The sequence below is a fragment of the Sus scrofa genome, chromosome 13, assembly GCF_054392235.1.
Source record: "Sus scrofa isolate SSC_HxYL_T2T_F1_AM1 chromosome 13, Sscrofa_HxYL_maternal_Yorkshire_Landrace_v2.0, whole genome shotgun sequence".
NCBI classification, from domain to species: Eukaryota; Metazoa; Chordata; class Mammalia; order Artiodactyla; family Suidae; genus Sus; species Sus scrofa.
In genome coordinates this window covers 151,731,187-151,743,805 of record NC_139395.1, presented here as the reverse complement: position 1 = coordinate 151,743,805, position 12,619 = coordinate 151,731,187, and the positions used below count along the sequence as shown (strand labels likewise).

Genomic DNA, 12,619 nt, shown 5'->3' with positions numbered 1-12,619 from the left:
TCCACCTATGCCACCAGAAGCCTGGATATGAGGCAGTCTCACACCTAGATGTAAGCTGTCCCAGTGTCACAGCTGACCCCTTTCCTGGGTCTCAGTCCTTCCTCATGCATCCAGAAGACCAATCAGAGGCTCTTCATGGGTAAAGATTGGATCCCAGGTGCCCCTAAACACTTCAGTGCTGCCTGCTCTCACAGTATCACCGCAGGTTCAGGAAATGACAAATCATTTAATGCTCATCTGAGCCAGATACCACACAGCAAGGCAGGCATCACAAATAAGAAACCACAGGTTCCACAACCAACCAAGCCTGAAAAGAGCACTAGCTGGGGAGTCAGTGATCTGGATTTGTATAGCAGCTCCAAAGCTAACTAACTAGCTGTGTGACCTGAATGAGGTCACTCAACCTCTCTGAACTACCTACTTCCTCCTCTCCAACACAACACCGGCGGCACAGGTCTGTAACTCTGAGTGCCCTCACGTGCATTACCTTGTCTGGGCGCCCAACAACAGACCCTGTCAGGCAGGAATCTGTTATCCTCAGTTTACAGAGAGGGAAGTGACTGAGCAAGGGGAAGCCAACTCAAGCAGGATCATATTACCAGGGATTGCTCCTGGCCTCTGGACCCCAAAGCCCAGTCTGTGCCTTCTTAACTCATCACTTCCTCAGAGCCGTCATGAGAAGCAAGTAAGATCACACAGGGGGAACAAGTCCTTTGTCATCTATAAAATGCTAATCAAATGTCAGAGTATTTGAGCCTTTCGGCTGATATTTGAGCTACTGTCTAGGGGACAGAAAGCTATACATTTTTAAGAAGCAGAAATTCAGATTTATATATGTATGTATAAAACTCTATATATGTACATACATTTTTAAGATTTCACATCATTCTATAGTCCAGAAACCACTCTACTGGTGACAAACGAATGTCATCAGAGAGGAATGAGGGGCCAGGCAGGGGTTCTGAGTCTGCCATAGAGTCCTGCACTTGATGCATTGTTGCCCCAGTAAGTGGCCACTCCCCTCCCAACATTCAAGTCAAACCCAGTTTAGAATCCTACCTTTTTCTTTTCTTTTTTTTTTTTTTTTTTTTTTTTTGGTCTTTTTTTGCTATTTCTTCAGGGCCGCTCCCGTGGCACATGGAGATTCCCAGGCTAGGGGTCTAATCGGAGCCGTAGCCACCGGCCTACGCCAGAGCCACAGCAGTGCGGGATCCGAGCCGCGTCTGCAACCTACACCACAGCTCACGGCAACGCCGGATCGTTAACCCACTGAGCAAGGGCAGGGACCGAACCCGCAACCTCATGGTTCCTAGTCAGATTCGTTAACCACTGCGCCACGATGGGAACTCCTTTTTTCTTTTCTTTCTTTCTTCTTTCTTTCTTTCTTCCTTCCTTCCTTCCTCCCTTCCTTTCTGTGTGTGTTCATATGTTTATCTTTTAGGGCCTCACCTGGGGCACATGGAAGTTCCCAGGCTAGGGGTTGAACTGGAGCTGCAGCTGCCTGCCTACACCACAGCCACAGCAACAAAGAATCCGAGCCATGTCTGTGACCTACACCACAGCTCAGGGCAATGCTGGATCCTTAACCCACTGAGCAGGGCCAGGGATCAAACCCAAGTCCTCGTGGATACTAGTTGGCTTCATTACCACGGAGCCATGATGGGAACTCCCAGAATCCCAGCTTCTTGACCCTCAATTTGGATTTCCCCTAGAAAAAGATCCTCGGACAAGATTTGAAAGAAATGGTTTACCTGAGAGGTCATCCCAGAAAACATTAGATGGGGAGTGGAGAAATGAGATAAAGAAGGAAAGAAAGTAAAAAAAGAAAGAAAGAAAGAAAGAAAGAAAAGAAAAAGAAAGGAAGGAAGGGAGGGAAGAAGGAAGGAAAGGAATGTGTTCAAGCCTGTTACCACTGTGGGCAACCAGCACTGAATCCTGCAGGACCGGGAGCCACAGGGAAGGCTTGTCTCACAGCTATGCACCTGCCCCCCGTAAAGGGAGCTGGGCTCTTTGTCCACCAGCGTCCAAAAGTCCTTGGTTGAGAGCCGCGCTGGGGATGGGAACTCTGTCCCCAGCACTTCTGACCTGGCCGACAAGCAGGCAGAGAGGCTCAGGGCCAGAGAAAGCCCTCAGGTGCTGACAGCTGGCAGTCTGGCTGGCAAGAGCAGAGAGGTACATGCCCAGGGAATCTGGGCGGGCGCTGAACCATCTGCCATGCTTACTCGCTGAGTGACCTTGGGGAAGTTACATCCCTTCTCTTATCCCATTTTCTGCAGCCTTGAAATGGAGATAAAAATGCCTTTCTCGTAGGGTAGATATTAAGATTATATGAGATCAGGTAGGTAAGGGAGTAGCCCAGTGCCAGACTTGCAATACAAACAATATATACTCACTGCTTATGATCAATACTCTTTAAGGGCTTCCTCCTTTTGGAGAGAAGGGCTGGGGAGGAAACAAACAAACATAAAATCTGGGGGTGTGGGAGAGAATGCTCTGAAATGGCCCCTCACTCCTTCCCTGTGGACGGCCACGCAGCGCATGGACCCCAGGCCCATCAGAGGTCCTTATAGAGAAGCCCAACCAGCTCCAATGTCTGATGACAGCAGGAGACCTCTAAAGGAAACTGAAACTAGATAAAGGAGGCATCTCCCTGGTCCCTTCCAGCCCCACCACTTTATTTTATAAAGATTTTGGATGCAGATGGGGCATGCGACTATAAAACCAGCAGCCAGCCAACACAGACCGGGCCATCTCCTTCCTGAGGGAGGAAGGCCCCCAAACAAAGAAATGCTCCCATCTGGATGACTCTGGCTAGCCTACCCCAGAGGCAGGGGGCTGGACCCTGGAAATTGCAAAGATTCTCCCAGTCCCTGAAGCAGTGTGGCCTAAGGGAAGTTCCAACAAACACTGACCATCTCTGTCATGTTCCTTCAAAAACAGGGGCTGGGGTCCAATATGTGCGCTAAAGACTTCATGAAATAGCCCCTCTTGGCAAATTCTACTGCACATTAACCTAGTCAAAGTTTTAAGGTTCTACAATAAAGAATTTTGCTTAATCCAGTATTTCCTAAACTTACCTGACAAAATTGAATGTATGTATATGTGAAATACCTATTAAGCTCCCTCCAAAGGACAGTCAGTAGGAGCATCTGGGCCAAAGGCAGGGCTGGGTGCTGTGCCTGGTACACAGTAGGCACCTAATAAATGGTTGTTGTCTGAATGAATGGGGAGAAGGCTGAAAGAATGACTTAATAATGGCTTTCAAATCTGTGAAGGCATATAGTACCGGCAGTGCCAGGCAACAGATCTCTGTTTCCAAGAAGGCACACGTTTTAAATTGCAGCAGGAGGGATTCTGGAAGCCCTGCTCAGAGTTTAGGATAACAATCCACCAAAATAGGCTTCCAAGCCAAGCTGCATCGCTTCCTTCTGTGGAGGTGTTGGTCTAGCACTTCGGCAGAGCCGAGAGTCTGCGTGCAGCCGTCCACCCACCCCACCGCCCGTTCATTCATTCATTCACACCCTCGCTGAGCACCTACTACATGCCAGGCACTGAGGTCCCTCAGGACCCCTTCCAAGAGCCAAGGGGGGATGCCATCGAGCTGTGTGATAACACCCAGGGAGCCCCTAAGAGGGATGGAGAGGGCGCCACCCAAGTGTGAGGTCAGGAAGACTCATAACCCTCCCGGAGCAAGAAGTGTGTGTGTGCAGGGGGCCGGGTGGGGGTGGAGTGCGGGCTGACATAGGAGGCTGGCCAAACGAATAAAGCCACTACTGTCTCCCAGTGTTTGTTTGTTTACCCCCCTTTTCTTGTGACTATATCCCATTGTTCCCAGAGAGCATCCCTGCCCCCACCTTCAAGCTTTTCTCCTCCCCACAGCTCATCTCCTCTGCCTTTCCTCACAAGCCGCCGCCTCCTCCTTCAAACCATCTCCTAACTCCCCACCTCTTGCCTGTCTCCTGATCTCATTTTCCGCTTTCTGTACCATCCATTCTGGACTTGGGGTATCCTCGGTGTTTGTCATATTCACTTCATACAAACGAATGAATAAACCAGGACGTAAACTGCGGTTCATTTTCCTGCTGACCGCCCCTCCGACCACTGCCTCCACCAAGGGTGAGCCACGCATTGCTGTGCCTCAAACCAGAGTGCAGGGATGGGAACAGCAGGATGAGAGGAGGGTTCGGGTCCAGGTCTGGGCGCTCCTTCCTGTCCTATTCCACCATCTCCAATCACCTTCCAGCTCTGCATCCTACATCAGGACACTCCAAATTGGGCTGCAGCTCTGCAGTGACTCTGCGACTGTGAAACATGGAAATGGGACCCCCAACAGACTGCAACAGGCAGTCGTGCTGTGGCAAGACACGAAACCACAGAATCTGAGGGGTGGGTGTGACCTGAGCCGTTATCTTGCTCAAGGACCCCAAACCTAACAGTTGGTCATCAAGCTCAGCTGGAGAGCTTTGAAAACTAGATCCAAGCTGTTCAAAAGACAGATCCCTGGAGTTCCAATTGTGGCTCAGTGGTAATGAATCGGATTAGGATCCATGAGGATGCAGGTTCAATCCCTGACCTTGCTCAGTGGATTAAGGTTCCGGTGTTGCCTTGAGCTGTGGGTGTAGGTCTCAGACATGGCTCAGATCCCACACTGCTGTGGCTCTGGCGTAGGGCAGCACCTGCAGCTCTGATTCTACCCCTAGCCTGGGAACTTTCATATGACGAGGGTGCAGCCCTCGAAAGACAAAAAAAAAAAAAAAAAAAAAAGACATATCCCTTCTTGGGACCCAGCCCAGTTCTTTTGGAAGCAGGGCCTTCCATCTCCTCAGTAACATGCTGGTGGACAGCCATCCAGTCTCCCCTTGAACACCTCCACTGACACAGCTGGTGACTCCAAGAGGCATCTGGTTTGTTGGCTACAACCCCAAAGGCTAGAAAGGTATCTCCTACCTGGAGATGAAATCTGTCTACTGTTTCCACCCATTTGCCCCCAATCTGCCCTTTGGAGCAACTAAAAATAAATTTAGTCCCTCTTCTAACATCTGCCAGCAGGGATCACAGCAGTAAATAATGCCTTGTCCATGTCTCTGGTTTCTTACCTTGCTCTCCTCCCAGCTAAGCACCGCCCATTCTTTCAAGTATTCTCTCAGAAGTCAAGGTTCCCAATGCCCTTAGCAAACTGGTACCCTCGTCTCAATTCTAGAATCAAACAGTACTCCAGGTGGGGTCTCAATCTGCCTATAAAGTGGAGATGCCCATAAGCCTAACCAAGACCCCACTGGATGTTTTCCTAACAGCCAAATCAGAACACAGTTTCCCATGATCAAGGTCCATTGACTAGAAAGGAGAAATTTTGTTCACAGTGTTGTAAAGAGAGATGGTCCCCATCTTGCATTTGGACACTGCCTGGAGAAAGGGGTAAGGAGTCAGGCTTTCCAAATACCTTTATGGAGTTTGTGTTTGGCAGAGAAAAATGAACACCGATCTGGCCGCTGCTAGCAAACTCCCACCACCTGATGAGCATGGATGAGCGAAGGATATGCTAAAGTGGAACTTATGTAACTGTACCCAAAGGATTCAGGGGCATGATCAGGTCCGGAGCTCCCGGAGCAGGCTGTTTCATTCCTAACACAAGCGATGCTCCTGGGAAGTACCGGACCAGGAACTGGACCCGCCACAAGATACATAAAGTTAATGGAGGTGCCAAGCAGGCAGCTGCGAACTGGAAGTTACCCAGCAACTGGAAGTTACCTGATAGGCTGGTGCTATCACAGGGAGGATTCCCCCGTTGGGTCCTCCTTCCCAAGCACCCACCCATCCCTGGCTGGGACCAAAGTGGGCACTCCATCTGCACCTCTCGGGAGAACAGGCTTGCCCCAGCAGGCCACAGCCCTGCTCTAGCTGCCAGCTGCTCCCTGACAGAGTAACTCAAGGCCAGGACCTGTCTACCCAGAAGAGTGTCTGTCCAGGCCTTTTACGCTGATTTTTAAAGCCCTTCTGTAAGGCTGGGCAGATTTCCACGATGGGGTTTAATACATTGCATGTGTCCTCTTTACAGACAAACACAAGCACACTGTCCTGTGTTCCACAGCACACACATCTCACACTCTTGCTCTAGATCAAAACTTAAATTTTGAATATTAATGGTCAACATTCCCGCAGATACAGCAGCTGATGGTTCTGCTCCTCGGGTGGGTCTTTGCCACTCAAGTCTTCTCCACAGGCATTGGGACACCCATGGGATCCAAAAACAGCCCCCTATTCCCTATCCAGCAGCCCTGCTGGACCCCCGGCCCTGAGGCTCTGCTCCCCTCCCAGCAGCCCCTTCTTGCTGCACAGAGAAAGAGGCAACATAATTGAAGACAATTAGCAAATATAATTGGCAGATACAATTAGTGATGAGCCAAGATGAGCAGACCCTCCCCGGCTACAAACTCGGAGCCAGCCTCCCAGGCCAGCCTGCTGTTGCTGCTGAGGTTCACTACAGCAAGATTTCTCCTGTCCAGAAATGTATACGATGGGGTAAGTAACAGGTGGCAGATGAGCCCCAGGATTGTGGTGAAAGTGTGTATCCCCTTCCACCATCCTCTAGGGGGCAGCCACAGTGACCCACCATATAGGCCTCTGGGACAGGTTCCAGAGTGAGGCGGCAGCTCTGATGGGATTTAGCGGATGGCCGAGTAGGTGGGCAGCTCGGGTTTTTGAAAGGGAAGGGCAGGACTCCCTGGGGTCAGGGGAACTGACCACGCAAGTCTAGCCCCAGCCTCATTATGGAAAGGGGGGAGGAGGCGTGTGCATCCAGAGTACTACCCCGAGGAGCCAGAGGTCAAGGTAAGAAGGTCAATCAAGGCCCAGAATCAGAAAGACAAACAGCCATGGGAAGCCAGCCACCAACCAGGAATAAACAGGACAGAGCTGTGATGCTCTCCTTTCCAAGTCAACACAAAGGCTTCCCTGGGCCCACCTCCATCACCCAGGCTAGCCCACATGACAGACAGACAGACAGACACACATACACACACACACATACAAGCACATACTGGGACCAGCCTACAGGACACACACCCAGGCATGGACGCAGGCATCCACCCCTCAGCAGCCACAGCAGTCAGTTCCTGGTCTGCTTCCCCATCCCCCATCCATCCCCAGACTCCTGACTACAGACATTCACACGTGCTCACAGCCACAGAACATCACCCACACAGAGCCTGTGCCTTTCTGATCTTTGGAACAAGTGGTAACAGTTGGGGGTTCAAACAGGCACAAAGGAAGAAATGCAGGATACCACTGAGTTTCTCCCAAAGGGTTAGGGGGCAGAGCAGAAGGAGCTGAAGGCAGGCTGGGTTGGTAATGGTCAGCCCACACGGCAAGGGCAACCTCTGACAGCTATCCCAAGCTCACAGGGACCCACGTGGCGTCAGGATCTTCTTTTCCGAAACCATTTCAGGTGGGTTTCATGTGGCTGCAGAATAATAAAACCCCACATTTGAACCAAACTCTCTACGTTTCAAAGAGGTCTTCCATCCATTATCACCTCCTAGAGTAACAGTGGACAAGCAGAGATACTCATCTCCTTGGCCAAATGACTGCCCGTCCCCATGGGGCCCAAAGATGTTTTCTCCAAAATAATCTCTAATAGCCAAGCATATGTAATAGTTGTGTGAGTGTACTTGTTTGTGTGTGAGTGCGTGCAGAAGCTTTATGTAGCAGAGTGGGATACAGTCAAACAAAAATGAGGTTGCCATGGCAACAGGCTCCGGCATCACTGCAGCCTATTAACACAAGTGAGGAATGTGTTTGGCAGATGCTTGAGTGTTATTTATGGTTTGGGTGTAGCAGAGGGACTTCTAACAGGCAACGAAGGAGGAAAAAACAACCCCGCGCCGCTCTTACTGTACCCCGCTGAGGAGACAAGGAGACGACAGTGAGAGGAGGACAGAAGGCGAGGCTGAGAGGCTGCAAATGGGGAGTGAGAGCTGGGGAAGCAGGAAAGCAGGCAGGCAGAGAGGAGAGGTGGGCAGAGAGCAACAGGGGGCTGGAGAAAGGAAGTGAGAGAGAAAGAGCAGGGGAGGGGGACGCCAGGGGAAGGGCTGGAGCAGGCGATGTAACGATAGGGAGAAACATCATGCCCCATAAGGGCTGCCCCACCTTGCCTCTCAGCCCCTTCTCGGGTAGAAACCAGCAGGAGGCACCGGAGAAGATACCAAATCTTTCTCTTCCCCATTGGAGCAAAGGGCAGAGCTCCAAACGCAAAAGGGGCTGGGGAAGAATAAAATACCACATCAGATACTGATGTTGAAGACCCGGGCTGTGGAAGCAAGAGGGCCAGCCCCTCAGGAAAAGTGAAAAAGGCCAATGCAGCTTCCTGAGGGCCTACTGTGTGTCCAAGGCACCGTGGAGAGAAATTCCCAAAGCCACAACATTAGAAACCGCACACTGCTGCCGCATTTCCCAGGATGTGTATCTTTATCAAAGAAAAGAACAAAGCATCAAACACAAACCATCCTTTGACACCTGCCCCTCTGGGGTAACCTGAGGCAGAGGGTAATGCTGGACTGTGCCACTAATATTTCCCCACCATCCAAAAGGGTTTGCTTCAGAAATACAAAGTTTCCATCAGAGGTAATCAGAAAGGTAAATCAAATACAAACACAAAAAGATACAGATTCCTCTGAAGCCACATAGAAAAATGTTCACAGTCTGTTAGTGGGGACTATTCTAAATAAGCTCTGCCATACTCAACAGAGAAGGTCATGAAAAGTTAAGTGCAAACCCACCCCAAAGCCTACAGACCAGGGAAGGTCTGAAGACTGCAATGGGTACAAGAAGCATGGGGTGGGAGGTGGTGGAGGTGGGGAGAGAAGGGAGAGGGACTGGCCTGTGGAACTGGAAAAGAAAGTCAGTCAACTACTCTGTTACTGCAATGCATCTTGCTAAGCGGGAGACAGTGCACCCCAGGTCCAGCACTCCTGTCCTGGGCTCTGACTCCAACCTCCTGAAATCATCCAGGATTGCCTGGGGCTGGGTCCTTGGCAGACTTTAGTCCCAAGTCTGGTTTGGAAATACCCCGAAAAATTCTGAAATCTCTGCTGCTCTATGTGGATGTCATGCCTTTCCCTCTGCAGAAAAGCTATATTCACCCAAGCAACCTGCCTCCCATGCAAGGCAGGAACAACCCCCAAAGATATACTACCCGTGTGATAGCTTGGGTCCCCAGGAAGAAGCCTTTATAAGCACTAACAATAATAGTTAACTTTTTTTTAAAACCAGCTCTCAATAGGTTTCTCTCTCAAGTTCAAAGCTGATGTCTAAAGATTTTTTTTCCTTCTAATTCCAGATCAGAAAACTTTTAACTCAGCATCAACAACCCCACCTACTTTACTCACCGAAACACAATCAAGTTGTTAAAAAGTTATTAAATCCCTCCTAAGTCCCCTACACTGTCCCAGACAAGGGAGAGAAGGAAAAACATACACCTCAGGATTCCTGCAGCCAAGGAGTTTAACCAATAGGCACTGGAGAAAAAGTAAGGGCCCCACTCTGTGACTCTGACTCCTTAGTGGACCATGCAGAAGAGGGAGAGGCCAGGATAGCTGGAAGGGAAGGAAGGGCTCCTGGCAGAAGGTGAGGCTTGGCACAGAGGGACTAACCCTCTCAATGGCTAGACAAGGAACCCGAGGCCCAGAGAGGTTGCAGGTCCCCCCCCGCTCCGTCACAGAGCACCTTGGAGGTGCAGCGCCAGGAAGCCTACACTGGTGCTATTTATTCCCTAAGGATGAGTACGATACCCAGCAAGCCAGGGGGCCCAGGAGAGCCTCTCAAGAAAAACGTGGTACTCAACAGGATGGAAGTCTGAGGAAAGGCACTAGAAATGGGGAGGAGGAAGGCAATGATAATGGAATATGGCTAAGAAGTTCTGTTAGAGGATGCAGGTGCCTGGACAGAGCTTTGGGAGTGGGGGTGGGTGGAGTACAGTCCACAGTCAAAAGACTAGCCTGCAGCAAGGGCCCACTTTACTCTCACAGCCAAAGTGCATGGCCACCAGGTAGGCTCAGCAGGAGCCAAGAGATAAGGCCCATGGAGCCACAGACAAGGGGGCTGCTAAGGCGAGAAGAGGTGCACGTCAGAGGAGCTGCTCTCACCCAAGGTCACCATGGCAAGCACACTGCTCTCCCACAAGCCTTCACAGAAGTTGCCAGTAAACCAGGAGTTTTATTTCCTCCTGAGCCCACTGTTCAAAGCTCACCTAACCAATCCCAGGAAGGATAAGAAGCCTCCACTACAAGCAATAACCAGGGGCACCCATGTCAAGGGGTCATAACATCCAACATTAGCTTTCTGCTCAGATGGTGCATGCGCACCGGCAGGAGAGTGTAGATGGTGTAAATGAAGAACACAGTCTACCAGATGCCCTCCGAGGTGCTCTGCGGCTGGGGCAGCAGCAAGCCCACCACCTGGACCGCCGGCACCCTCAAGCCTTCCTTCCCACCTTTGCTAAAAACAGCCTTTTGGCTTGGGACAGTTTTGCAAACAAAACAAACTTGTTAGTCCTCCCTCAAGTTCAGAGATATCTCCAGCTCCCAAACCCCAGCCTCAGACAATGGGCGGGGCTATCATTTCTGCTCCCTAAGGCTGGGCAAGGGGCGCCTAGGGTCTCCCTCTCCAACCCTCTATCCAGGACTCAGTTAACAAATGGTCAGTGGCTCTCAGGAGAAAGAGACGGTGACAAGGTCCAGAAACTTTTGTCAGGAGGCTTTTATATACAGGGACAGAAGCACGGGAAGAGAAGGGGACCTCTCCATTGAATTTTCTCTTCCAATACTCCTACCTCATTAGCATCCTTACAATAATGGCTACGGTTTAGTTATGTCTTCCACCAGCAAGAACGTTATATACAAGAGCACTCTTTGTAAACAAAGATGCTGGGGCTCAGAAGGGGTTCAGAGGCTGGAAGACACCACACAGCCGACACAGCCGCGTCTCTATGGATTTCACCACTTGAAAGGGTGAAGGCGGGTTGCCTCTCTCTGGAGTCGGGCTGAGACCTGCCCACCCCACAAGCCAGTCCCTGTGCCCAGGTGGGCCCCTACCTGCTTGAGCAGGAACTGGTCCTGGGCGTTGGTGTGCAGGGCGATGGCCAGGTGGAGGGCAGACAGGAGCACCCCACTAAGTACCGCGGCCCGCATGCGCACCGGCAGGAGAGTGTAGATGGTGTAAATGAAGAACACAGTCCACCAGATGCCCTCCGAGGCGCTGCGCGGCTGGGGCAGCAGCAAGCCCACCACCTGGACCGCCAGCACCACAGCAATGAGCGCGTAGCAGGCCAGGCCCATGTGGTCCTGGTGGAAGGCGGCACGGTTGCAGAGCACTGCCATGACAAGGATCACACCCACAGCGGCCGCCAGCACGGCCAGATAGGGCAGCTGGAGCGGGGGCCGCGCTGCGTGGAAGGCCAACATCACGAGGCAGACGAGCACCAGCACAGCCATAAGCATAGTGAGGCTGCTCTGGTTCAGACGGAAGAAGTAGCGCTGGTACAGTCGCTCCAGCTTGTCCGACGGGAACTTCTTGGAGCGGAATATCTGCAGCAGTGCCAGGCAGCAGGCGCCCAGCGACAACACCGCGCCGGGCCCCGCGCCCGAGCCTTCTGAGCTGCCGCCATCCCGGGACCCCTGGTCATCCTCGACGGCATCGGCCTCCAGATCGTCGGCCGCGCGGCCCTTGCCCCGCCGCTCCTCCAGGCCCAGCTCCACCGAGCGGGGGCGCACCTCCGTCCCACCGGCTGCGGCCGCAGCTGCCGCGGAGCCGCCGCCGCCGCCCGCAGGGGGCGCCCGGGTGCTGCCCCCGCCGGCCGCGCCCCGCCGCTGCCGCCTGCTGCCGCGACCGCAGTCGTCGCCACCGCGCTCCTGCCAAGCCGACTTGGAGCGGAAGCTGAAGCCGAAGCCCCCAGCCAGAGGGTCGTCGCCACTCAGCGGGGGATCGTCGTCGTCGTCCCTGCGCCAGCGGCTGGCCAGGCGCTGCTGCTTCTGCGGGGTCACCGACCCCCCGGGTTTCTTGGTGGAGCCGCGGGCCGAACCCCCCGGGGCGTGGGGGTAGCCATTGGCTCGGGAGTCGGCCTCGCCCCACGCGGAGCGGTGTTCCGCGCCTCCCCGGGACGCCGGCGCCGTAGCTGTCTGCGCCGCGTAGCCCGGGGGGCTTACGCTTTTGGAGCTGGACATCCCCCCCTCGGCCTCGTCGTCTTCTTCCTCCTCCCCCCCCGGGGGCCGGGCCGGGGGTCTCCAAGGGGAGGGCGGACGGCCGAGCAGGGGGACCAGGCTGGGGTCACACGACGGGGGCGGCCCTGGGCCCTGGGCAGTAGCTGGGCATCTTGGCACCCCCGTGCTGAACGGAGAAGGAGGGCAGCGGGAGAGAGAGTGGGAGGCAGTTACAGCCCCGAGGTGAGAAGTGGCTGAGAATCCGCGTCAGGAGTCCCAGGTCCGAGATGGAGTTGGCTCCAAGCTGGGGCAGCGGGGACTGCTCGAGATGCTGCGCCGCGCGCAGAGGGACGTCCGGACTCCTGGCTCGCGTCGAGCTCGACAAGGACCGGAGTTGCGGACGAGGCGGGACGGCGAGGTGTCCTTGC

The 12,619-nt window shown here is 53.2% G+C and overlaps 1 protein-coding gene across 2 annotated transcripts in view; it reads right to left on the bottom strand.

The window, feature by feature from the left end:
* ADCY5 (adenylate cyclase 5) overlaps positions 1 to 12,358 on the bottom strand; it is a 162,547-nt gene extending 150,189 nt beyond the window's left edge. For both annotated transcript variants that reach the window (XM_021070242.2, XM_021070243.2), the window contains exon 1: positions 11,088 to 12,358. In XM_021070242.2, the coding sequence (XP_020925901.1) occupies positions 11,088 to 12,215 (1,128 nt within the window). In that variant the 5' untranslated portion in view covers positions 12,216 to 12,358. The remainder of the gene's footprint in view (positions 1 to 11,087) is intronic.
* Positions 12,359 to 12,619: the final 261 nt, after the last annotated feature.